This window comes from Mesoplodon mirus, assembly GCF_964341445.2.
Source record: "Mesoplodon mirus genome assembly, chromosome: 3".
NCBI classification, from domain to species: Eukaryota; Metazoa; Chordata; class Mammalia; order Artiodactyla; family Ziphiidae; genus Mesoplodon; species Mesoplodon mirus.
In genome coordinates this window covers 71,550,147-71,577,060 of record NC_138978.1, presented here as the reverse complement: position 1 = coordinate 71,577,060, position 26,914 = coordinate 71,550,147, and the positions used below count along the sequence as shown (strand labels likewise).

The window sequence follows — 26,914 nt, the reverse complement described above, 5'->3', positions numbered from 1 at the left end:
ACTAACATTTTAGCAAGGAAAAAACCCCAGTATTTCCAAGTGATTTAGAAAACATTTATATTATGGACAAAACTCTTTGGCCTTTGGTCCTATTCAAATACTCTTAAACTTGTTTTTAAAATCCATTTTAATTAGTTCTATTACATCACCTGTTATTGCCTTTGAACTTTTTTCAAAAACAAAGTGAAGAACTGTAATATGTAACACATGCCTCCTAAAATAAAACTGCTTCCAATTTATGTGGCTGTAGTTTTAGGCACACCATCAAATTGATTGATCTTTAACTTTCTCTGTTAGATAAAAAGAGATAACTAAAATTTTTGTGGTTTGAACATTCCTTCATGGTAATAGGTACTGTACTCTCTGCTAGTATGTGATAAGCAAAACAATCAGGAACTCTGAGGAAAGAAGACAAATGATGAAAAGAAAACTGCCTATTTCAAATGTTAGCTTTCAACAATCTCAACTATTAGTAACAGTTCAAGAAATATACAGCCTTGGCAGAGTATCTCAAACCGAGACTTGTGTCTCTAACCATGAAAGCAAAAACATACTTTTCTTTAAAAACACTAAGCTATAGCGTTTGAAAGTGCAAAAGTATGATCTTGCTTTGCAAAATATTTTTGTCCTTTTTGTTGTTGTTGCTATATTTATAATAAAAAAAACTCTTAATTTTTTTAATTGAAAGATTATTTGTGAATCAGATAATTTTAGGTGAATGTTTCATTAAAGGAAATGTCCATTTACCTCTGATGCTGATTCAGTTCCCGTATTGTTTATGTCCTCAATCTATTGAATAAGAATTTTATATCATTACATTACATCAGATTTCTGCTTTTTGCTTTAAACATACAACTGAAAAGTATTCGTTGTGATTTATGGTAAATTTCAAAATTTAGAATTCTGAAGTATTTTATGTTGCTCCAAATTAGCCAATTATGTCCTTTTAAATAGAGATTAAACTTTATATTAATTTTTGCATTTTGATATCAATATCTAGGGAACAACATATTAAGAAAAATTTAAAATAAAGCCTACCTTTGTAATTCTGGAATTTGAATAATGGACCAAACTCTTACAATCTGGCTGTGAGCTTACAACCAGCAGTTATTAACGTTTCTGTAGCAATTTAAACGGAGCTACAGAAACATTTCTCCATTCTCTCTCTGCCACAGTGAAAGGAAAACCTATCATTAGCAATCAAATAATCATCATGACTATATTTTATAATATAAATAGATGGCAAAAATATAACTGACACAATAATAAAGTGCAGTAAAAGGTGTAGGCTTTCACATGGCTAGTTTAGAAGGGAAAATAATTCTGGAAATCATAATTGTTTACTCTATATTTTGACAGATCTAGGTAGGAAAGGCCCTCATTCAAAAAGAGGGAGCTCAATTTAGCCATTAAGATTAGCTTGAGGGGCAGGCTAATGTACAATACATAACAGAGTGAGAAATGACAGAAAGGTGATTTAAATAACACAGTGTTTGAGATCTCAGGAAAAGGAAACATAAGCAACAGGAAAATGGAAAAAGTTAGAAAGTAAAAATTCAGATTGTTTATTATTTTAATTTGATTTTTAACACCAGTGAAAGAGCTGGAAGTAGTTTGTTCCTCACTCAGTCTAAGGGAATTCTGCTGTACCTTGTCTCATACTAGGAATTGGGCTGGCTAACTCCCTGTTCTCTCATCATCCCACTTTTCTATATTCTCTGTCAAGAAGAAATAATACATATTATTAAGATACCAAATTTCTTGAAAAAGAAATTATTCTGAACAAATCATTTATTAAAAATAAAACTATTTTGTATCTTAATAGTTTATTTTATTTTATTTTATTATTATTATTATTTTTTTATGGTACACGGGCCTCTCACTGTTGTGGCCTCTCCCATTGCGGAGCACAGGCTCCAGATGCGCAGGCTCAGTGGCCATGGCTCATGGGCCCAGCCGCTCCGTGGCATGTGGGATCTTCCTGGACCGGGGCACAAACCCTCATCCCCTGCATCGGCAGGCAGACTCTCAACCACTGCGCCACCAGGGAAGCCCTTAATAGTTTATTTTAAATAGCTTTGTTCAGAATAATTTGCTTTGTTACAGAATTATTTACTACACTGATTTGTTGTGTAGATGATGAAGGTTTTATTGAATGATAAATGATACTATGAAAAATTTTCATGAATCTGTAATAAAATAATTACAGGGCTTCCCTGGTGGCGCAGTGGTTGAGAGTCCGCCTGCCGATGCAGGGGACACGGGTTCGTGCCCCGATCCCGGAAGATCCCACATGCCGCGGAGCGGCTGGGCCCGCGAGCCATGGCCGCGGAGCCTGTGTGTCCGGAGCCTGTGCTCCGCAACGGGAGAGGCCACAGCAGTGAGAGGCCCGCGTACAGAAAAAAAAAAAAAAAAAAAAAAATTACAAAATTATTTCCCTTCAAAAGAGTGCTAACAATTCCTCTACAAATCATGTTAATCTCAATAAAAATTCTAGGAGATATGGTGAGAAGCGAGACATTGAGAGCATAGGGAAGAAAAATTCTAAATTTTTTAACTCCAAATTTCTTTTTCTTGCTGCTACAGCCTTCTTAGATTTTTATTAGCTTACAGTAGAAAATAAACTATATTTAGAATAGTTTTTCTTTGTTTGGTTGGGTGTTTTTTTGTTTTTATTTTTGCTTTATTCTTTGCTCATTTTAAACCATTATCAAAACAACAAAAGATAGAATTTTTTTTCCATTGGGTTTCAACAAACAAAGAAAAAGATGAATTTGCCTAAGTGGCCATGGTCTCAGTATATTCATAGAGAACTAAGATATTCAGTTCATTTATAGTGCTAGCTTTCAGAAGCTACTATTGAAGATCTGCTTCCCAATGATTTCTTTTGATTTATGGAAAGAAAACTCCTTTTGCTCCTTCCCAAATCAACTTCCTTTCTCCCCTTTCTTTTCAACATCTCAATCTCCCACCAATAACTTCTTTTTTTCTAAGTTGTTACACATTAACCTTGTCTATCAAAATATCCTCAAAGATAACCAGATTATACCAAATTAAGATTCTCCTCCCAATTTTTTTTTTTCTTGCGGTACGCGGGCCTCTCACTGCTGTGGCCTCTCCCGTTGCGGAGCACAGGCTCCGGACGCGCAGGCTCAGCGGCCATGGCTCAGGGGCCCAGCCGCTCCGCAGCATGTGGGATCTTCCCGGACCGGGGCACGAACCCGTGTCCCCTGCATCGGCATGCGGACTCTCAACCACTGCGCCACCAGGGAAGCCCGAAGTATGCCTATTTTTAATTCATCATAATATCCTAGAATCTCAGAACTGGTAATTATCTTAAATGTCACTCAGCTACCTGTCTGATTCAGGAATCCTTTCTATAGCGTTCTTGAATATGGACTTATACAAGAGGATTTTTCAAACAAACATTAAGACTCTTCTTGACTATGTCATGCCTTACTTCTTATATTCAAAGTTATATTAAATTTTATTAGATTTGAGTGGAAAATGTATCTAATTAGGTTTTAAAATTAGACTTCCCATATTTGCAAGATGAAATTACTATTAATAGTTTATATTGCTCTACCTACATATTCTCAAATAATTTAATAGGCTAAAAATTTTATTAACCAAGATTCTCTCGCACCCTGCCATGTAGTATCTAGGGTTACTAAAGAAAGTAGTTCTTTTTTCTTCCATCTCTCTCTGAGTATCCTATGTCTTCATCATATTCAAATTCACCTCAACACACACATTTCTTCTTTTTGAAACCACTGCCATATTCAGTTCTTGGGGTGGTAGTGTAATCAGTGCTTTTTGGAAAAGGGCACAAGACTTAAAAGAGGTAGACGAACCCCATGTGCATACTCACCATTTCCTGCCAAACAAACACGATATACTTTAATTATATATTTTATTACCTTATTTTACAGTTTGCATTATAAATATAATTACATGTAGTGATATATTTTATATATAACCTAAAATATTGATTTATTATATATTGTATTCCCTTATTATAATAAGGGAACTCCCTCCTTATAATTGTATTCCCTTGTGAAATTTCATTTCTTTTTTTAAAAAATTAATTATTTATTTTTAGCTGCATTGGGTCTTCATTGCTGTGTGCAGGCTTTCTCTAGTTGTGGCGAGTGGGGGGCTACTCTTCATCGTGGTATGAGGGACTTCTCACTGCGGTGGCTTCTCTTTGTTGCAGAGCACAGGCTCTAGGCATGTGGGCTTCAGTAGTTGTGGCTCGTGGGCTCTAGAGCGCAGGCTCAGTAGCTGTGGGCATGGGCTTAGTTGCTCTGTGGCATGTGGGATCTTCCTGGACCAGGACTCGAACCTGTGTCCCCTGCACTAGCAGGCAGATCCTTAACCACTGCACCACCAGGGAAGTTTGAAATTTCATTTCAAAATGAATACTAATCTTTGATGACTGGAGGTGGCAGAGGTAAAGTACACCAACCTTCAGACAAAGAGATACAAAGTAATAAAATACAGGAAATTCCAATTCTTTTCTGTAATTCAACCGGCATATGACATTATTTGTCACCATATAAATGGCTGTTTGTGCCATAAAAGTGGTTATTTGCAAAGTCAGGGTAAATGAATTTCTTTGATATGCAAATATAGCATATGCTTTGCCTTCTTTGTCACTTAAAAATTTTTTCTTTGTTTGTTTGGGTTTTTTTTCGGCTGCACTGAGTGGCTTGCAGGATCTTACTTCTCTGACCAAGGATCCAACCCTGGCCCCGGCAGTGAAAGCGCCAAGTCCTAACCACTGGACCGCCAGGGAATTCCCTGTCACGTTTTTTAAAGAAAAGTAGTAGAAACTGAAAGAAGCATAGCAAATAGATTTAAGGCACTTAAAGAGTAGGCAAAAAAGAGCCAAGTACAATCTCACAATAAAAACGGTTATGAAAGACAATATACCGTGAAGATGATGTTAGGATAGTTGTTAAAATACTGATGACAGAAGGAGGAGAAACTAAAATGATTTCATGACATTTTATCTATATGTATCATTATTTAGGTGAAACATTTATTTATAGCCCACCTACTTTGTACCAGGCACTGTACTAAGTGCTTTGCATTTATTAACTCATATAATCTTATTAAAAATGCTAGGAGATAGATACCATTATTGTCTCGTTAAGCTCAATAAATTGATCATCTCTTTTGATCCTACAGTGTAGACAAGGTTAAAGTACATAAGCAATATAACTGTCTTCTGTGTCTTTTTTCTATGTCTCTATGACTACAGATCGTTTATAATATAAAACGAATATCAATATATTAAAGAACTTTTTGTGAATTGACCAGTTCTTTACTTGATAAAATGTAATTATGACTATTAGAATTTCAAGTTTCTATGTCATTACACTCATGAATCATTTGGAGACATCAGCTTTTTCTGGAAATTAGATCAGATTCTTGAGTATTTTAAAATACTTACCAGCTTCTTAGTTCTCATGCTCTGAGAAGAAAATATATGGGAATTCTAAGTTCATTAAGAGACTATATAAAATCATAGTAATAATGTTTTTCTCCCTCTAATTTGTCCTCTGTGGCTATGGGCAACAGTAATGGCTATACGACGGAAATGACTGTCACACATTTCTCCCTTCTACTACCATCCCCAACTTAAAAAACAAAGCTAAGCTAGCTAATAATACCATTATTGAATAAAATGTGACTTGAATTTGTTTCAAATAATTGAGTAGGAAGATATCCTAATTAAGCTTGTGTTTGATAATAACCAGCAAGTATTTTTTGATTGCTATTAAAAGACCAGCATTTTGTTATATGCTTGTGGATAGTTTATGTGTGAACTTGCCTTATATCTTTGTAAAATTCTCTAATGTGTCAAGACAAATAAGGAATGTGGACATTGTAAGGAATGCAGAGAGAATGATAAGATGGTATATAACAAAAGTCATCTCAGTATTCAACCTTGAAATAGGCATATTCTGCCCTTATCCTTCTAGGCATTTGATATTAAATATTTGTGCTTAAGATCTTATTTCCATGTTAGCTACTATTTAATAGGTTTCTGTTATATTAAAATATTTTGATTAGGCAGCATACTGATTAGTTTTACTCTATACAATTAGTTTCTGAAGCAAATACCAACTTAATATCTAGTGTATACCTGCTCAGCCCTTTTTGCTAATTCACGTTGTATCTTCCTCTTTTCTAACATATCTTGCTCAATTCTGCGTTTTCGTTCCTCTTCTGTTCTCTTCCTTTGTTCCTCTTGTCTTTGTTTCTCCATTTCAGCAAATCTACCTTTAACAGTTCCTAAGAATATATGAAACATGTTTGATATTTTGCTATGCTTCCTTTTTTGCAATTTTATTTACAATTTGCCCCTCAAGTGTCTTACCTGTTAGCTTTGGGACATAAGCCTTTTCTACTTTAGAAGATACCTCTTCCTCATCATCAGAAGCAAGCATTTCTTTAATCTAGATGGTTAAATAAATTAATATGAACATATCCAAACTTTAGACTAGATCATATTATATGCAGAGTTTGCAGTTAGCTTATAAACACAGAAAATATTAAATATAGTTAATATGAAATGTAGTTAATGTGAATAACAAATAAAATGTAAAAGATGAAAATGAATATTTACATGAGAATAAAATAAAATAAAATAACCTCCTGCTTTTTCCTGTTCCATTCTCTCTCTCTAATATATTGTTCTTTTCTTCTTTGCTTTTCGTTTCTAGATCTCCTTTGATTTCTTTCTTCCCTGGCTCTTTGCATGGCTTCAAACTTATCCTTTACATCACCCTTGCCAAGTTTTGGCACATAGGTTTTTGGTACAGGTTTAGATGAAGAAAGCAGAAGCTTCATTAGAAGAAAATAAAGAGAAGAAAGTTAAAAAAATAAGAAAGGAAGAAATTAGGTAAAGATAGATCAGAATAAGCAATATAAGAAATATTTATTGAAACAGACTATAGATAGAAATGAATTTGAAACCTTTATTTGTATAATCGGAATCTGATTAGATACTTTCTAAAGTCTAAGTATGAAAAATGAAATTACAGAAAATATGAGAGTAAAAATGTTATTAATATATAGCAAAGAAGTCCCATTTTGTAGGTATGTTCCACTGAAGCTGAAGACTAGCAAAATATAAAAATTGAAGACTGGATTCCAATTTAAAACAACATGTATTTTATTGTCCTATTTCATTACATTAAAGATTCAGATTTTACATCTCTTGCTTAAAAGATACCAAGACTAATTTTAATAAATTACATGAAGTTGAAAACAAAGCAAAAAGTTTAAAACTAATTCACATAAGCCTAATTCTTGCTTGTTTCCATATCTAATATCAGCAAAACTGAAGGCCTTTACTTCTCATTTGTGGCTGAGGTGAGCCAAGGTCTTTGTGCACAAGCAGTGATTTTTGTTGTTACTACTGCTATACTGCCCATCTAGAACTTCTTTAAACCCAAGTTGAAAATATGTAAGAATGCTGTATCATTCCAAGTAGGATGTGCCCTAAGAGGAAAATTCCCAAATGACAAAAGAGCTTTCCAAAGAAGGAGGAATCTGTTAAAAGACTAGAGAAGTGATTTTCCTCCATCTGAAACCAGGAAAGCAAATTATTTTCATCTTTTTGAAAATTAAACTGATCTCTAAAAGAAGTTTCAGAAAATAAAACTTCATTGCCTCAGAACACCAAACCCTTTCTTCTAGTGATAATGGCAAATTGCTTAATTAATCTGTGCCATACCCAGCCCCTATTTTATTTTCTACTTATGGTGCCATTGGCCATTTTAAGGTTTTTTAAAGTTTATAATTTTGGGGTGTCAGCAACTGATTTCTTCTTATTACAACTCTCAGTAACAACAGCCAAGAACCAGAAAAAGGCCTAAGATAAGTTTAATTGCAGCTGCTAGAAGTAGCTAAGAAGGATCCTCACCTGAGAGTGAATTATCTCTTTCTCCTTAAAGTATATACATCAATTGTTTTTTTAATACTGAAAACATAACTTCTAAAATTTATCAAGATATTAAAATCTACTCAAGATGCTAGCCATCACATCCACTTCACTATCACTCACAAAACTTAATAATCATGCTTCCTAGATAAGAATCCAAACGAAAATACTGGGCCCAAGACCAGCCTGTGAATTTTACCTCTTCTTATGTTTTACATCTTGACACTATGTCACTATGAACTTCTGTGAATGACCTTTCCACCAGTTGCCCTTTTCAGCAATTCTACAGTCAACCCTATGATTCCCCTATTTTTTAACTTTTAAGACTTACCTCAGCCTTTTGGGAAATATCATTCATGTTTGCTCTATGCGGTCTTGGGGTGATTATGAAGCTTTGTAATTTTTTGCACCTGAAAAAAATATATTAGTATTGAATAAGAATTTTGATGCCTTAATTTTTTAATATGCTGTGTATTTTTTAAAGAGAAATAGCATGTTAATTGCCCCTCAAAAAATAATGACATCATCCAAGCAAGTAATAAATTATAATAACCCTCAGCTTCTTTTCCCAAGATTCAGGGTATAGAAGGTACAAGGCGCAAGGTGTTAAAAGATTCTTGTAAGTTTACAGCCCAGAATAACTTAGTGAATGTATCAAGTACCCTTGCAAAAAAATTGTATTCTGCAGTTATTGGATGTATTATTCTATAATTATCAATGGGGCCAAGGTGGTTGATTGTGTTATTTAGGTCTTCTATGTCTTTACTAAAAAAAATTTTTTTTGGCCTAGTTCTATCAGTCTTAAACTATATGGAATTTTCTACTCCTTTATTATTTTATTTATTTTTGGCTGTGTCCGGTCTTAGTTGAGGCACGTGGGATCTTCGTTGAGGCATGAGGGATCTTTTTGTGGCAGCGCGGGCTCTTCATTGTGGTGTGTGGGTTTTCTCTTCTCTAGTTGTGGCACGCAGGCTCCAGGGGACATGGGCTCTGTAGTTGTGGCGTGTGGGTTCCAGAGCACGTGGGCTCTGTAGTTTGCAGCACGTGGGCTCTAGTTGAGGCACACGAGCTCAGTAGTTGTGGTGCACAGACTTAGTTGCCCTGTGGCATGTGGGATCTTAGTTCCCTGACCAGGGATCAAACCCACATCTCCTGCATTGTAAGGCGGATTGTTTACCACTGGACCACCAGGGAAGTCCCTGTCTATTCCTTTAATTCTGTCATTCTTGTTTTATGCAATTTCAAACTTTTTAAAATGCATATGTTATGACTATAATATCTTCTTCTTGAATTGGCTCTTTCATCAGTATGAAATTTCCCTCTTCTTATCTCATTGTATTGAATTTATCTGTTATTAAAATGGCCACACCAACTTTCTTTATTGCATGGTGTATAATTTTCTAGCCATTTACTTTCAACCTATTTATCCCTTTATATGTAAAGCACATCTCTTGGACACAGCATATAATTGGATGTTACATTTTTAAAAATTCAATTCTGATAATACCTTTTAATTGTAGTGTTTAGCCCATTAACATTTAAGGTAACTATGTATATGAATGGACTTAAGCCTACCATTTTACTATTTGTTTATTGTTTGCCCCTCTTTTTTTGCTCCTCTATTATTCTTTTTCTGCCTACTTCTGTATTAATTGAATAATTTTTAGAATTTTATCTATTGGCTTTAAACTTTTAATTAAAAAAATTTTAAGGTATAATAGACATACAATAAGTTATACTTTTTGAAAGTGCACAATTTGATAAGTTCTGACATATGTATATACCCATGACACCATCACCACAATCATGATATAAATAAATAAATAAATAAATAAATAAATAAATAAATAAATAATTATACGGGGACTTCTCTGGTGGTCCAGTGGTAAAGAATCTTCCTTCCAATGCAGGGGATGCGGGTTTGATCCCTGGTTGGGAACTAAGATCTCACATGCCGTGGGGCAACTAATCCTGTGTGCCACAGTTACTGAGCTCACCCGCCTCAACTAGAGCCCATGTGCTGCAAACTACAGAGCCCACGTGCTCTGGAGCCCAAGCGCCACAACTAGAGAAGAGAAAACTCTCATGCCACAACTAGAGAGAAGCCCGTGCACTGCAAGAAGATCCCATGTGCCACAACTAAGACTAGATGCAGCCATAAAAATTAAATAAATAAATAAACAAATAAATAAATGAAATATTTAAAAAAATATATGTATATGTAGGGATTCCCTGGCGGTCCAGTGGTTAGGACTTGGTGCTTTCACTGCTGTAGTCTGGCTTCAATCCCTGGTTGGGGAACTAAGATCCCTCAAGCCATGCAGCATGGCCAAATAAAAAAAGATATGAATATACACATTACACCCAAAAGTGTTCTCAGACCCCCTTTAACCTCCCTTTTCTTCTAGCCTTTCCCACCTCCATCCCTAGGCAGATATGCTTTCTGTCACTGTAGATTAGTTTAAATTTGCTATAAATGGAATCATACAAGTATATACTCTATTGTTTGGCTTCTTTCACCATGCATAATTATTTTGAGATTCATCCATGTTGTTGCATATAACAATAGTTCATTTCTTTTTATTACTGAATTTTATTCCGTTGTATGAATATACCAGAGTTAACCACTGTTAATCATTCATCTGTGGATGGACATTCAGGTTGTTTCCACTTACTATTACAAATATAGCTGGTATTGGGCTTCCCTGGTGGTGCAGTGGTTGAGAATCTGCCTGCCAATTCAGGGGACATGGGTTCAAGCCCTGGTCTGGGAAGATCCCACATGCCATGGAGCAACTAAGCCCATGTGCCGCAACTACTGAGCCTTCACTCTAGAGCCCATGAGCCACAACAAGAGAAACCACCACAGTGAGAAGCCTGCACACTGCAGTGAAGAATAGCTCCCGCTCCCGGCAACTAAAGAAAGCCCACGCACAGCAACGAAGACCCAGTGCAGCCAAAATTAAATAAATAAATTAATTTTAAAAATAATAAAAAAATAGTCTCCTTATAAAAAAAAACAAATAAGCTGGTATGAATATTCACGTACAAGTCTTTCTGTGGACATATGCTTTTTTATTTCTCCTGGGTAAATAAATAAAGTATAATGGCTAGGCCTTATGGTAAATGTATGTTTAACTTTTTAAGAAACTGCCAAGCTGTTTTCCAAGTGGTTGTACCATCTTATCTTCCCACCAATAGTGTACAAGAGCTATACTTTCTCTACATCTTGATCAACACTTGGTATCATCTTCTTAATTTTAGACATTCTAAATGTGTGTAGTGACATCATATTATGGTCTTAACATTTCCCTAATACCTAATGATATTTAACATCTTTTCATACGTTTCTTTTCTATCTGTAAATATTCTTTGGTGAAGGTATTTGTTTAAATCTTTTGCCCATTTTATTACTTGGTTGTTTATTTTCCCATTATTAAGTTTTGAGAGTACTTTGTATATTCTAGGTACAAGATGTATATCAGATGTATGAATAGGAAAGATTTTTCTCCCACTCTTTGGCTTCTCTTTTATTTTTTTTAATTTTATTTTATTTTATATTTTTTGGTCGTGCGGCACAGCTTGCGGGACCTTAGTTCTCTGAGCAGGGATTGAAGCCAGGCCACGGCAGTGAAAGCACAGAGTCCTAACCACTGGACTGCCAAGGAATTCCGTGTCTTTTCATTTTCTTAAAGGTGTCTTTTGAAGAGCAGAAGTTCTTCATTTTTATAAAGTCCATTTTATCAATTTTTTTCTTTTATGGAATGTGCTTTTGGGGTTGTACTGGCACAAAGAACCCAAAGAGAATTTATCCTACATTTTCTTCTACAAGTTTTATAGTTTTAGGTTTTGCATTTAGGTCTTTGATCCATTTTCAGTTAAGTTTTGTATATGGTGCAAGATCTTTCTTTTTTTTTTGTATTTTTTCAGGGCCATTTATTGAAAAACTTATCTGGGCTTTGCTGGTGGCTTAGTGGTTAAGAATCCGCCTGCAGGGGATTCTTGGGGACATGGGTTCGAGCCCTGGACCAGGAAGATCCCACATGCCACGGAGCAACTAAGCCCGTGCACCACAACTACTGAGCCCGCATTCTAGAGCCCATGAGCCACAACCACTGAGCCCGTGAGCCACAACTACTGAAGCCCACACGCCTAGAGCCGGCGTGCCACAAGAAGAGAAGCCACTGCAATGACCAGCCTGCACACTGCGATGAAGAGTAGCCCCCGCTCGCCACAACTAGAGAAAGCCCTCTCGCAGCAACAGACCCAACACAGCCAAAAATAAATAAATAAAATAAATTTATAAAATAAAAAAAAAGAAAAAGCATACCCTTTCTCCACTGAAATGCCTTTGTACCTTTGTCAAAAATCAATTGACCATATACATATGTGGGTCTATTTTTGGACCCTCCATTCTGTTCCATCAATTTATCTGTCTCTCTTGATGCCAATATTACGTTTGTTTGTTTGTTTTTAACTATAGTCACCATGCCACAATTTTTTTTTCTTGGTCATGCCATGGGGCATGTAGGATCTTAGTTCCCAACCAGGGATCAAACCCGTGGCCCCTGCATTGGGAGCGTGGAGTCCTAACCACTGGACCACCAGGGAAGTCCCTGATTAGTGTACTATATAATAAGACCTGAAAAGGGTGGTGTAGGGAATTCCCTGGTGGTCCAGTGGTTAGGACTCCACGCTTCTGCTGCTGGGGCTTGGGTTCGATCCCTGGGCAGGGAAATAAGATACTGCAAGCCGTGCAGCATGGCCAAAAAAAAAAAAAAAAAAAAAAATTAAAAGTAAAAGAAAAGGGTAGTGTAACTCTGACCCTTCTTTTTCAAACTTGTTTTGGCTATTTTAAGTCCTTTGTATTCACATACAAATTTTAGAATCAGATTGTCAATTTCTGTAAAAACGCCTGCTGTGATATTCATTGGGATTGTGTTGAAAACTGTAGATGGATTTGAGGAGAATTCACATCTTAATAATGTTGAGTCTTTTGATCTATGAACACAGTATATCTCTTGATTCAGTTACATCTTCTACAATTTTTTCTCAGACATGTTTTATAGTTTTCACTGTGCAGGTCTTCCACATCTTCTGTGAGATTTATCTCTAAATAATTTCATGTTTATTGATGCTATTGTAAATGCTGCTTTTTACATTTCAATTGATGATTGTTTGTTGCTAGTATATAGAAATACAACTTTTTTTTTTTTTTTTTGGCTGTGTTGGGTCTTCATTGCTGCGCACGGAAGAATTTCTCTATTCGCGGCGAGCAGGGGCTACTCTTTGTTGTGGTGCGCAGGCTTCTCATTGCAGTGGCTTCTCTTGTTGCGGAGCATGGGCTGTAGGTGCGGGCTTCAGTAGTTGTGGTGTATGGGCTTAGTTGCCTCGCGGTATGTGGGATCTTCCCAGACCAGGGATCGAACCTGTGTCCCCTGCATTGGCAGGCAGATTCTTAACAACTACGCCACCAGGAAAGTCCAGAATTTATTTTTGTATTCTGATCCTATATCCTGTTACCCTGCTGAAGTAATTTATTACTTTATTGTAGATTCCATCAGATTTTCCACATAGATGATTATATCATCTGTGAACACAGTTCTAACTTTTACTTTCCAATCTGGATGTCTTTTATTTCTTTTTCTGGCTTGATTGTACTAGCTAGACTGTTCAGTACAATGTGAAATAGAAGCAGTGAAAGGAACCAACAAGGACCTGCTGTATAACACAGGGAACTCTGCTCAATATTCTGTAATAAGCTAAATGGGAAAAGAATTTGAAAAATAGAGGTATGTATATGTACAACTGAATCACTTTGCTGTACACCTGAAACCAACACAAAATTGTAAATCAACTATAGTCCAGTATTTTAAAAAAAAAGAAGAAGAAGTAGTGAGGACAGACATTTTTGCCTTGTTCCTGATCTTAGGGGGAAAATGTTCGGTCTTTTACCATTAAGTATGATTTTTAACTATAGATTTTTCTTAGATGCTCTATATCAGATTAAGTTATTTTCTATTCCTATTGTGGTGGAGTAATTTCAGGAACGGAAGTTGTATTTAATTTAATGCCTTTTCTATGTCTATGAAGTAATCATATGATTTTAATTTTCATTATGGTGAATTACATTAATTTTCAAATGTTAAATAGACTTCATTTTTTTAATGTAAGTTTGTTTATTATTATTATTGTTATTTTATTTATTAATTTATTTATTTGGTTGCGTCCGGTCTTAGTTGCAGTAGGCGTGCTCCTTAGTTGAGGCTCCCAGATTCCTTACTTGCGGCTGGTGGGCTCCTTAGTTGCAGCTTGCAAGCTCCACAGTTGCAGCTCGCCAGCTCCTTAACTGTGGCATGTGAACTCTTAGTTGCAGCAGGCATGTGGGATCTAGTTACCCAACCAGGGATCGAACCTGGGTCCCTTGCATTGGGAGCGCAGAGTCTTAACCACTGCACCACCAGGGAAGTCCCTTAAATAGACTTTATATTCTTAGGATAAATTTCATTTCGTCATGATGCATTATTCTTTCAACATACTGATAACTCAGTTGGATAAAATTTTGTTAAGAAGTTGTGCATCCATGTTTATAAGGCATATTAGTCTGCAGTTTTATTTTCTTGTAATGTCTGCTTTTGTTAACAGAGTAATACTGCTCTCATAGAATGAGTTAGGAAGTATTTCTTCTTCTTTAGTTTTCTGTAAGAGTTCATGCAGACTTGGTATTATTTTTTCCTTAAGTGTTTGCAAGAACTTCCCAGTGAAGCCATCTATGGCTAAACTTTTCTTTGAGGGAGGAGACAATATGATAAGAGTGGGTTGGACAAGATTCCATGTAATTATTAACAAGATCCTAACTTTGGTTGTTTAGTGGGTCTGTGGGTGCTTATTACATTATTAACAATAATTACCTAATAAAAGGAGGTCATGCATGAATGAGAGTATCATTAACCAAGGTTTGAGTAATCTATGTGCCTGAGATAAAAATAACAAGCAGCTCTAGTTCTGTTCTCTTACCTGAGCCACTGTATCATATCTAGAGTTACCTATTAGATATTTCTTCTTGTATAACTAACAAAACCTAGTCTTCATTCTCATAGCTTCTCAAGCTTTAGAGTTATTTATGATACATCCTTCTTCTATATCTCCTAAATTTTAATAGATTGTCATGATTTGTGAATGTTATTTTCAAATTTGCTCTTATATATTACTTGACTATTTTCACTGCCCTCATACTAAAACAAGCCTTCATCACCTCACATTTTGATTACTACAATTTGATAATCAGACCTAAATCTAAATTCCAACTCTGCTGCTTCCTAGTTAGGATTAGATATCTCAAGAATAATACCTACCATTAGTGGGTATCAATAAGTTTGATTAATTTCATTATTCAGTCTCCTTCACCACAATTTACCCTTTTCCATAAAAACCAACATTTCCCTGCTAGTGAGCACATTAACATATTATTTGTGCAATTTAAAAGAGTAATACCACAGGGTATGATGAAAATTTGAGCATCTCACATGGGATTATAGGGACTGATCATTTTAGCTGAATTAATTGGCCAGAGGGAATTTCAGGAAGCCTTTTTTTCCTGGTGAAATAAAAGAAGATTGTGTGGCTTGGTGATAGTGAAGAATTAGCCTGTCAAGAGTAATCCTGGAGAATACACGGATCAGCTAGCCCTCGTCATCTAATTTTTAAAAAATCTTCAAATTATACCTTGACTTATTTATAGATTCAGAATAAAATGAGATTGATTTTTTAAAATTTAGTATGAGCAAAACCACTTAAAATAGTTTTTTAAATGTAATTTCAGGGACTTCCCTGGTGGCCCAGAGGCTAAGACTCTGCACTCCCAATGCAGGGGGCCTGGGTTTGATCCCCGGTCAGGGAACTAGATCCCACATGCTGCAACTAAGAGTTTGCATGCCGCAACTAAAGATCCCACAACCCACAACTAAAAACGATCCCGCATACCGCAAGGAAGATCCAGCACGTGGCAACGAATATCCCACGTGCCACAACTAAGACCTGGCACAGTCAAGTAAATAAATATTTTTGAAAAAAAAATTTTTAATGTCATTTCAGTATTCTGAGCTCTCTTTTTGAAAATCTGGGAAAATTTGAATAGTACTAACTTTAACATTTTTGGTTAAAATATAAGCAAGTTATCCTTTGCTGACAGTTTGCTCTGTTCTGCATTTTGAGTATAAAAAAATTGTAGCAAAATAAGTTTATTAGCTTTTTGCATCATAGGACTGTCTTTTAAGGTGTAGATTGAAGACCCAGAGGACCCATATCTCTTACATAGTTTTATGTTGAAGAAGAAAATTCAGAATCAACAGATAAATATTTGTAGGATTTATAGATAATTTTTAAAAGGCATGACTCTGCCTGGTAGAACAACAGCATGTTTCCATTGCTAACTCAGTTGTCCTTCTGTGCTAAACCAGGTTAAAGGTATAACTTTGACTACATTTGGTTTATTAACTTCACAGGAAAGAACTCTGTGCCACAGTCATTGATGTATTGCCTTATCGAAACCCACTATCTCACTAATAAATCCTTTGATCACAATATGAATAATTTATGATGATAATAATCCTAGCTAATATTTATTGAGCCTTTACTATGTGCTAGGTAATGTGTCAACTGGTTAACAAGCACTATTTCATTTATTTCCCACAATAACCCTTTAAAGTAAATACTACCATAAAACCTTCTCTCAAAAAACTTTCCAAGCTCAGTAATTTAAAATTTCTTAAAATATTAATATGAGAACAATGTCTCAGAGTTTATGTAATAGAATTTGAAAAAAAAAACTGAGTCTCTGAAAAGTCAAGTAACTTGTCAAAGACCACACAACTAATGAGTGGTGGACATAGGATTGAAACAGGCAGTGTGACTACTGAGTCTGCATTCTTACTCACTGTATTATGCTGATGCCAAGAAAGCAGCACAATTGTTTTGTATGGGAATACCAACCAGCTTATAAGCTTTTACCTACTTATGTAATCAACATAGCCTTTAATCCAATTATTTGAGAACCACAATTCTGAGCAGTAGAAATATGTTGGAAGCTAAAAAGACATTACTAACAGTATTCTCTACATTTAGTGAATTTGTAATATTTAGCTGGCAACTGGCAGCAGAACATGGTGCTGGATAAGTGAGAAGCAGGTATTTTGCCCTATGTGAGCAGCACAGAGTTTTTATTTAAGTAGTTTATTTCCTTTTAAAGTGATACATGCTAGCAGTTATTCTCTTAGAATTACTTGGAGTTAATTAAGCAAAACACACAGTGAGGTTATTAAAGGATTCCCAGGTACTGAATGAAATGCTGCTATCTCAGCTGGTTGTGGTTTAGAATTCATTTAGTAAACTCATTCATGTATGATAAAGTTAGGGACTGTTCGGTCTCTGATTTTGAAAGTGCCTAAGTCAGCAACATGCAAGCAGCACTCCTATTGCTGTAACTAATGACAGTGAAGAAGCCAGTAACAATATTCACATGTATCTTATTCTCTTGATTAAGGAACACAATGATATATCTCATCATTCTGCTAAATTGCCGAGAGTACAAAAGGCTTCTGAATCTCTAATCTAAGAGAACATTATTTAACAGTGTATTCCTAGGGTAACCAAATTCACTTTTATTTGTTTAGTGACTGTGAGAATTTTGGTTTTATGAAGGCTTTTTAAAGTATTAATTGACTTCAACAAAGTCATGACAAAGACTCTGTGAAACGTTTAAAAACTAGTTGAATGTCACACATTTTAGTGAATCTCAACACTAAACCATAAACCCATAAAAGAAATTCCTGTGAAAGGGAGTCATAGACAGTGAACTTTAGTCAAGGAATGGAGTCATAATGCACTCTAAACTGCAGCTGAAAATGCTTCAGTTTCCTTAAATCCTCTCCTTTTTGCCTCCTAGTACCCTCTCTCCATCCTAACTCCACAATGTCCTAAATACTCATGCCCTTCCTGCCAGGAGGGCACCGTCACCTTCAACTCTGCCCAAACTACCTCCTTCTTTTCTATCAGCCAACTAGGGACCATGCCGTGGACTAAGCTGCTCAATATGTATCAATAAATGATCATAATTACATGTGGTGGAATGTGTATTATGAAATTAAAATTTCGGAACAAATGACATATACAGGTTTGAACTTGTCATAACTTTTCATAACTTCTCTCATACAAAAATGTACAAACCTGTGTATTTTTAAATTTGATAAAAGATTCGTACAAATATAATTTGAAATCTTCCAAAATATTCTCCTAGAACTTTTGCTGCTTAAGGACCTTCGTAGAATTTAGAATTATAAATATATCCAAATGATACTTTCTCAGTTAATTGTTGACGTTTCTAACACAATAAGACAATGATGGTGGGAATTCCCTGGCTGTCCAGTGGTTAGAACTCGGCACTTTCACTGACCTGAGCCTGGGTTCGATCCCTGGTTGGGGAACTAAGATCCTGTAAGCCGTGCAGCGTGGCCAAAACAAAAACAAAAACAAAAGACAATGATTATGGAAGAAGTACTGGAGTTAGAGCCAGAAAACTTGGATGAGGTCATTTATTAGATGTATGGTCCTGGGCAAGCCAGTTAACTTCTATGAACTTCAGTTTTACATGTAAATTAGGCATAATAATACTTTTCTCATATTAAATAAAATGGACAGTTCCTGCCTTCTGAACCTCATTGCTACATCTGACACTCTCAGTCACTCCTTCATTCTTTTTTTTTAACCAAATTTATTTATTATTTATTTATTTATTTATTTTTGTCTGTGTTGGGTCTTCATTGTTGCATGCAGGCTTTCCCTAGTTGTGGCGAGCGGGGGCTACTCTTCGTTATGGTGCGCGGGCTTCTCACTGTGGTGGCTTCTCTTGTTGTGGAGCACGGGTTCTAGGTGAGCAGGCTTCAGTAGTTGTGGCTGGCAGGCTCAGCAGTTGTGGCTCGCAGGCTCTACACTGCAGGCTCAGTAGTTGTGGCGCACATGTTTAGTTGCTCTGCAGCATGTGGGATCTTCCCGGACCAGCGCTCGAACCCATGTCCCCTGCATTGGCAGGCGGATTCTTAACCATTGCACCACCAGGGAAGCCCCATTCTATTTTTTAAATATTTATCTTCTTTTGGCTGCGTTAGGTCTTAGTTGCAGTATGCGGGGTCTTCGTTGCAGCATGCAGGATCTTTCGTTGTGATGCAGGCTCTTTGTTGTGGTGCACAGGTTTTTCTCTCTCTAGTTGTGGTACGGGGGCTCCAGAGCGCATGGGCTCTGTAGTTTGTGGCACGTGGGCTCTCTCACTGAGGTGCGCAAGCTCAGTAGTTGTGGCATGCGGGCTTAGTTGCCCCGTGGCATGTGGGATCTTAGTTCCCCAACCAGGGGTCTGGGATCAAACCCACGTCCCCTGCATTGGAAGGCGGATTCTTTACCACTGGACCACCAGGGAAGTCCCACTCTTTCATTTTTGAAATCCTTCTCATGAGCCTTCACTTGGCGCATGACACCAGTTCTCTCCCTGTTCATGTCTCTGACCATTCCTTCTCTGCTCCTCTGAGGGCTTCTTTGCCTCTCTACACTTCTTCAGTGTTGTCTGCCCCCACGTTTCAGTCTTTGCCCTTTTCTTCTGACTCTACACTTTTTCTTCAGTGAGTTAATACACTTTGGTCGTTTAAATTACCTCTCTGATCTCATCTCTCTCCATACCTCCCTCCATCACCCATACTGAAATACTGGCACACCTGAGCCTTCACACAGCTAGCTCCCCAGCCTGATGTTCTACTCATTCTCTTATTCTCTTAGCTAACTCCTACTCATCCTTTAGTTCTTAGATAAACTGTCACTTTTCTCCAGGAAGCCTTCCTTGCCTCCACGAGACTGGGTTAGGTGCTTTTCCTGTGTGTGTTTCTGTAGCACCCCCATGCTTACCCTAACTGTGGCATTTACCACGATATATGGTAATAAAGAACTTTCTTGACCACCTCCTCTACCAGAAAGTGAGCTTTCTGAGAGTAGAGACTGTATTTTATACACCACTGTATCCACAGTATTTAGCATGTACCTGGTACATCGAAGACATATATAATAATTTTTTACTGAATAAGTAAATCCTGCCAACTTCAAGAGGAGGGACTTTATAAACAGTTAAGGATTGTTGGGATATAATGTATGACTCTCACTATGATTATCATTATGCCAGACTACAATATAAATAGAACACACCGTTCATTACAAAAATATTTATTAAGCATCTATTATGTGCCAGGCATTCTGCCAGGCATTGAGCAATGCAACACTGAATAGACAGATGCTCTCCCTATTCTCATGTTATTAACAGTCTCTTGGCCAAAACTCTGAACAAAAGCCTTGGAACAGGATTTTTAATGGTTCAGTCTGCCTTGCTATCTGTAGACACCAGTATGGTTCTAACACTGTACTTGATACAGAATTGAAAACCAGCACACACCATACCCCAAACTTCCCGTTAGATGCCTAAGGTCAATGACTTCCATTCTCGGTCTACATTCTGCAATACTCTTAATTCCCCCCAGACTTTCATCTGTACATCTGGTAGACTTTATGCTCCTTTCCCACAATACAGAGGATTTGTTCCTTTCTAGTGCCTAGCTCCATGCTTGTTAAATAATAAATTATAATTTAAAATAAATCCCAAAAGCCATCATGGAAAGGTTTTCAATATCCATGTAGTAATCATCAAAACCAGGAACTCTAAAAGATTCCATTCCTCTGACTCAACTTTTATTCCCTTAATAAACTGTCAATACTACATTTTAAAATATGCTATCGAACACTTAACAAAAGATTTTCAAATTAATGTTTTGGAAACAGATTCTCAAATTCCAAATACCCGTTCAATCTTTGATCATTTTATCAATTCCTCCCACTTTCATGCTTTTTTACATATATTATTAGTCAACATTTCACCTACTAGTCTATAAACTCATGTGGAATTTGCTGCTTTATTTAGCACAGAGGTCCCAGGCCCTCCTTCAATTTCACATAATAATCCTTACTAGATATACTCATATATATTTATTATTCATATGGATCATTATTTTGATTAATAACTTACAAAATGAGAAGCTATAAAATTCAAAGTATTCACTTTAATAGTTTTCTCTCCTTCAGAATGCTGATAAACATTTCTGAATTATTAAAACTTTTCAATAGGTACCAGAATCCAATGTGGTGAGCACATAAAGTTACCTCAGTTGCTATAGGAAAGCTTTTTTAATGCAGTCTCTTCAAAGTTCTTAACTGGTACATATTATCAGAATAATGATTTTTTTATACTTCTTCATTGGAGCATAATTACTTTACAATGTTGCGTTAGCCTCTGCTGTACAAAAGAGTGAATCAGCTATATGTATACATATATCCCCTCCCTCTTGGACTTCCCTCCCACCCTCCCTACCCCACCCCTCTAGGTCATCACAAAGCACCAGCTGATGTCCCTGTGCTATGCGGCTGCTTCCCACTAGCTATCTATTTTACATTTGGTAGTGTATATATGTCAGTTCTACTCTCTCACTTCGTCCCAGCCTCCCCTTTCCCCACTGTGTCCTCAAGTCCGTTCTCTATGTCTGTGTCTCTATTCCTGCCCTGCCACTAGGTCCATCAGTACCATTTTTCTAGATACCATGTATATGTGTTAGCATACGGTATTTGTTTTTCTGACTTACTTCACTCTGTATGACAGACTCTAGGTCCATCCAACCCACTACAAATAATTCAATTTCCTTCCTTTTTATGGCTAATATTCCATTGTATATATGTGCCACATCTTCTTTATCCATTCATCTGTTGATGGACATTTAGGTTGCTTCCACATCCTGGCTATTGTAAATAGCGCTGCAATGAACACTGTGGTACTTGTATCTTTTTGAATTATGGTTTTCTCAGGGTATATGCCCAGTAGTAGAATTTCTGGGTCATATGGTAATTCTTTTTTTAGTTTTTTAAGGAATCTCCATACTGTTCTCCATAGTGACAATATCAATTTACATTCCCACCAACAGTGCAAGAGGGTTCCATTTTCTCCACGCCCTCTCCAGCATTTACTGTTTGTTGATTTTTTGATGATGGCCATTCTGACTGGTGTGAGGTGATACCTCATTGTAGTTTTGATTTGCATTTTTCTAATGATTAGTGATGCTGAGCATCTTTTCATGTGTTTGTTGGCAATCTGTATATCTTCTTTGGAGAAATGTCTATTAGGTCTTCTGCCCATTTTTGGATTGGGTTTTTTTTTTTATATTGAGCTGCATGTATATTTTGGAGATTAATCCTTTGTCAGTTGCTTCATTTGCAAATCAGAATAATGATTTTAAGTACACATTACATATTAGTAAAATGAAGTTTTCTTTTTCTTTCTTTTTCTTTTTTTTGCCTCACCACGTGGCATTGGGGATCTTAGCTCCCCAACACCAGGGATCGAAGCCACACCCCTGCAGTGGAAGTGCAGAGTCTTAACCACTGGACTGCCAGGGAAGTCCCTAAAATGAGGTTTTAAAAGTTCGAGAGTAACTTCTAGCCATGATTCTTTTGATTTCTAATAAGGTAACAGCTTGCCATTCTTTCTACCTTCATCAACTCGGCTACTGCCTTCTCTACTGCTCTGTGCTCCTTAACTCTGGTCTGTCACTCAGCTCTGAGGATATAAACTGCACAGTGTATCATGCACCAGAACCGAAATTCTTACCTGGGCTTGTCAGGCCCTTTTGCAGGTTCCCTTAGCCTCTCTGATTTACCTTGTCTCCTTCCATTCCTTCAACCTCCCACCTCAACAAATACATTCAATGCCTGTTTCCATCTCCAAGACTATTCTTAAGCCACTTCTTTCCCAATGAAGTATTTTCCCAAACTAACAATAAATAGAAATGGTGATTTTCTGCACTCCAACCTAAGCATGGATTTTTTTTCCTTCAGTCTCTGACATCTCAAAATGTGCTTAGATTTTCTAGATATACTAGATTTTTTAGTTGCTAGATGTACCTGGCATAAATTTAAATATTTTATATTAAACATCTTAGATGTATCAGTCTAATCTATCTTCTTTAATTTTTTATTATTTCATGCATATATAAAATTAGAGCAACTCATATCATAGACCCCCATACACCCACCACAAAGCTTCAACAATTATCAGCTTTTTCCATTGTCTTCAACAACGCAAAGTCTGTTTCTTACAGCCTGCCCAATGCCTATTTCAGCACAGCGCACAGCACTTTACAGACGCTTTAAGCCCTGCTGCAGTGGCACCCACCACATTCTAGGCACTGCACAGGACCTCCTCCTAGCCCTCAGAATTATGCCCAGGATCAAACCCCGCAACTCTCACCTTTTATTCTCTCGTGGGAAGACTTTAAAGTAACCACTCAAAGAAAATTGGCAAGTTCTCATTTGGTGAAATCATTAATGAAATGAAGTTACATATATCAATAAAATGTAAGAATTTTTTATAGGGGCAGGACAGGAATAAAGACGCAGATGTAGAGAATGGATTTGAGGACACGGGGAGGGGGAAGGGTAAGCTGGGATGAAGTGAGAGAGTGGCATGGACATATATACACTACCAAATGTAAAATAGATAGCTAGTGGGAAGCAGCCGCATAGCACAGGGAGATCAGCTCGGTGCTCTGTGACCACCTAGAGGGGTGGGATAGGGAGGGTGGGAGGGAGGGAGACACAAGAGGGAGGGGATGTGGGGATATATGTATACGTACAGCTGATTCACTTTGTTGTACAGCAGAAACTAACACACCATTGTAAAGCAATTATACTCCAATAAAGATGTTAAAAAAAAAAAGTAAGAATTTTTTTTAAGTTACAGTAATTAGAGGAAAGACCTGGTGTCTCTACACTAATTAAGGAGAAGCGTGGAAAATAACAACTGATCCCTATTATGTACCATATACTAGGTGGTTTGCATGTTATTTCTTAAATTCAGAGGTGATGAGTATGATAGAACTAAGAATAAATGGGAAATGAAGAAATTTGCTAAAATGAATAAATATGTATTTATTATTAATTCAAGAAACATTTATTAAACATCTTTCTACAATGTGCTAGACAGTATAAGGCACTACATATACAAAGATGAATATAGAATAAAATATGTCTTTTCATGGAGCTCATAGACCACATGGGATGAAAGATAATTACCAAGAAAGTATAAAAAGGCCTAATGTCTGAGCCTATTATTGAGGAGCCCAGAAAGCTTTTGATTATATAGATTATATCTATAGATATATAATGTATTGAACATTAAAACAGAATTTCCAAATATATATTTATTAAGTCATTTGAAATAAGAAGCCCATTATACATCAACATAAACACATTTTATGAAAAAAACTACTTTCCAAAATAAAAGTAATTAGAAAAGTGACATTGTTTTACATTTTTTTAAATTATTATTATTTTTTTTTGCGGTACATGGGCCTCTCACTGCTGCGGCCTCTCCCACTGCAGGGCACAGGCTCCGGACGCGCAGGCCCAGCGGCCATGGCTCACGGGCCCAGCTGCTCCGCGGCATGCGGGATCCTCCCGGACCGGGGCACAAACCCGTGTCCCCTGCATCGGCAGGCGGACTCCCAACCACTGTGCCACCAGGGAAGCCCTGTTTTACATTTTTGAATATCTCTTTAATATCTGGCTTAATAAAAGACAGGTATATTCTCATATCTGCTTTTGCATTCAAACTATCGTGATATGTTGTTTTGACTGAAGTATATAAAGAAAACATGGCCTCATACAGATATGTTTTTAGGAAAGGAAGGACCTCATGGGTCCTTGAAGGGTCTTGGGGACTCCCAAGGATTCTAAAACCACATTCTGAGATTTGCTGAATTATAGGAAAGAATATTCTATCAAATCATGTCAGTTCTAATTCTAAAAATAAAGTAGTAGACTGAGCACTCCCTTACTGTATTTTAGAACACTAAATGAGGCTTAGTTTAACAACTTAATTCCTATACTCAGTAACATAAATGCCAAAAGATTTATATCTGGAATCTCACACACTTTTCTTAATCTAGTATTAAGTAACTTTTCTTCTGTTTGGGCAGGCAGATGTAATGTCTTTAGCCACCTTAAAGGGGCAGCAGCAACACAACAATTAGGCCTCACTGTACTTTTCTAAGTGTCTAAGATCTCAAGCAAGCCAGTCAAATTGTTATCAAGAATAAGACAAAACACTGACCAAAGGATAAGGTTGAACATGTGGTTCATCAACAAAAGCTTGGTCATAATAAAGGTATGATGAAGGGATTTAATAATGCCATTCCAGCATATTAAGCATTCAATGTCTTCTTAAATGAAGACAAGTATCCATCATAGGTTTCAGAAGGAATACTGCAATATTACTATAGCCTGTCCATGATTTATCAAGAATGCATTTTTTTCAAACTTGACAGATTAGGTCTGTATTTACAAACACAGTATTTTTGTGAGGAGAACCTACTGTGTACCAGACATTATGCCTGGTGATGGTATACAAAATGTAGGCGACAGCTTTTGAAATCAATTAGCTTTGTTAGGAAAAACAGATGGTACCACAACCAATTATAAAACAAAGTAATAAGTGCTATAACAGCAGGATATACTGGGCTACAGAATTATGGAAAATTCATGGAAAGACTATGGTTGGTTAAGGAGGGGGCTGGGGTGAGGGCAGATGACACAGAGAGAGATGGTGACATTTGATTTAGACCTTGAAGGATAAGTAGGATTTCGCAATGTAGAAAAGAGAGTAAGGGCATCCAGGCAAAGTAGCAACACGAACAAAAACACCAAGGCCTGATAGCCCAGTACAAATTGGGGGAGCTATAAGTTGTCCAGAGAATCTATGGTAAAACTGGAGAGACAGACTGGGCACAGAATAGGAAGATTCCTAAATGCCATATTTAGAAACAGTTTAGACTTGATCTTATAGTCAACGGGGAGCCAGCAAAGGATTTTTTTAAAGTAGGAATGTGACTTAATAAGATATGTATTCTAGAAAGAAAAAAAAAGAGACTGAGAACAGTGTAGAAAACTGGAATAAAATGGGGAAAGACTACAGGGAGGACAAGTAGAATGATCTTGGCAAGAGAAGATAAGGGGCCTGAATTAAGATAGCAGCATTAGGAATGAAACGTTGGAAAAGACATTTCAGAAGTATAATTGACATGACATGGTGACCCATTCATTCATTTATTTAACAAGTGTTTATTAAGCTCCTACTACATGCCAGGGACTATCCTAGGCTGTGGACAGATGAAAGTGAACAAAAAGACAAAGTCCCTTCCTCCAGGGAAGGGGGTTGTACTGGGGGCATTACTGCAAAAATTTTAACCAATTAGATTTGGAGGGTAGAGGTGAGGAGAGGAATACTGTCAAGAATTAGTTCAGGGACTTCCCTCGTGGTCTGGTGTTAAGGAGTCCACCTTACAGTGCAGGGGACACGGGTTCGATCCCTGGTCAGAGAACCGAGATCCCACATGCTGCGGAGCAACTAAGCCTGCGCACCACAACTCCTGAGCTCGTGTGCCTCCACTAGAGCCTGTGTGCCACAAACTACAGAGCGCACACACTCTGGAGTCCACACCGCAACCAGAGAGAGAAAACGCACACACCACAACTAGAGAGAAGCCCGTGTGCTGCAAGGAAGATCCGCGTGCCACAGCTGGGACCCGATGCAGCAAAAATAAATAAATAAATAAATAAATAAATAAATAAATAAATAAATAAATAATAAATCTTTTAAAAAAAAGAATTAGTTCAAGTTTCTTAGTTTGAGTTAATGGGTGGACAGGGTTACCATTAAAAGCATGTTTAAGGGGTAAAAAATTGAGTTCAGTTTTGAACAGGTTTTACTACCCGTCAGAATTACATATGGGGTCTGGTTATATTTGTGCTAAGAATTATGGACTTTTA

At 36.9% G+C, this 26,914-nt stretch overlaps 1 protein-coding gene across 3 annotated transcripts in view; it reads right to left on the bottom strand.

Moving 5' to 3' along the window:
• The window catches only part of NEXN (nexilin F-actin binding protein), a 58,978-nt gene that overhangs the window by 25,754 nt on the left and 6,310 nt on the right, over window positions 1-26,914 (bottom strand). For 2 of the 3 annotated variants that reach the window (XM_082614251.1, XM_082614253.1), the window contains exons 2-5: window positions 8,289-8,367; window positions 6,389-6,467; window positions 6,155-6,303; window positions 748-789 (exon numbers count right to left, since the gene is read on the bottom strand). In XM_082614251.1, the coding sequence (XP_082470377.1) occupies window positions 748-789; window positions 6,155-6,303; window positions 6,389-6,467; window positions 8,289-8,367 (349 nt within the window). Of the gene's footprint in view, window positions 1-747; window positions 790-6,154; window positions 6,304-6,388; window positions 6,468-8,288; window positions 8,368-26,914 lie in introns of those variants that run through there. The other variant, XM_082614252.1, reaches the window with a different exon arrangement.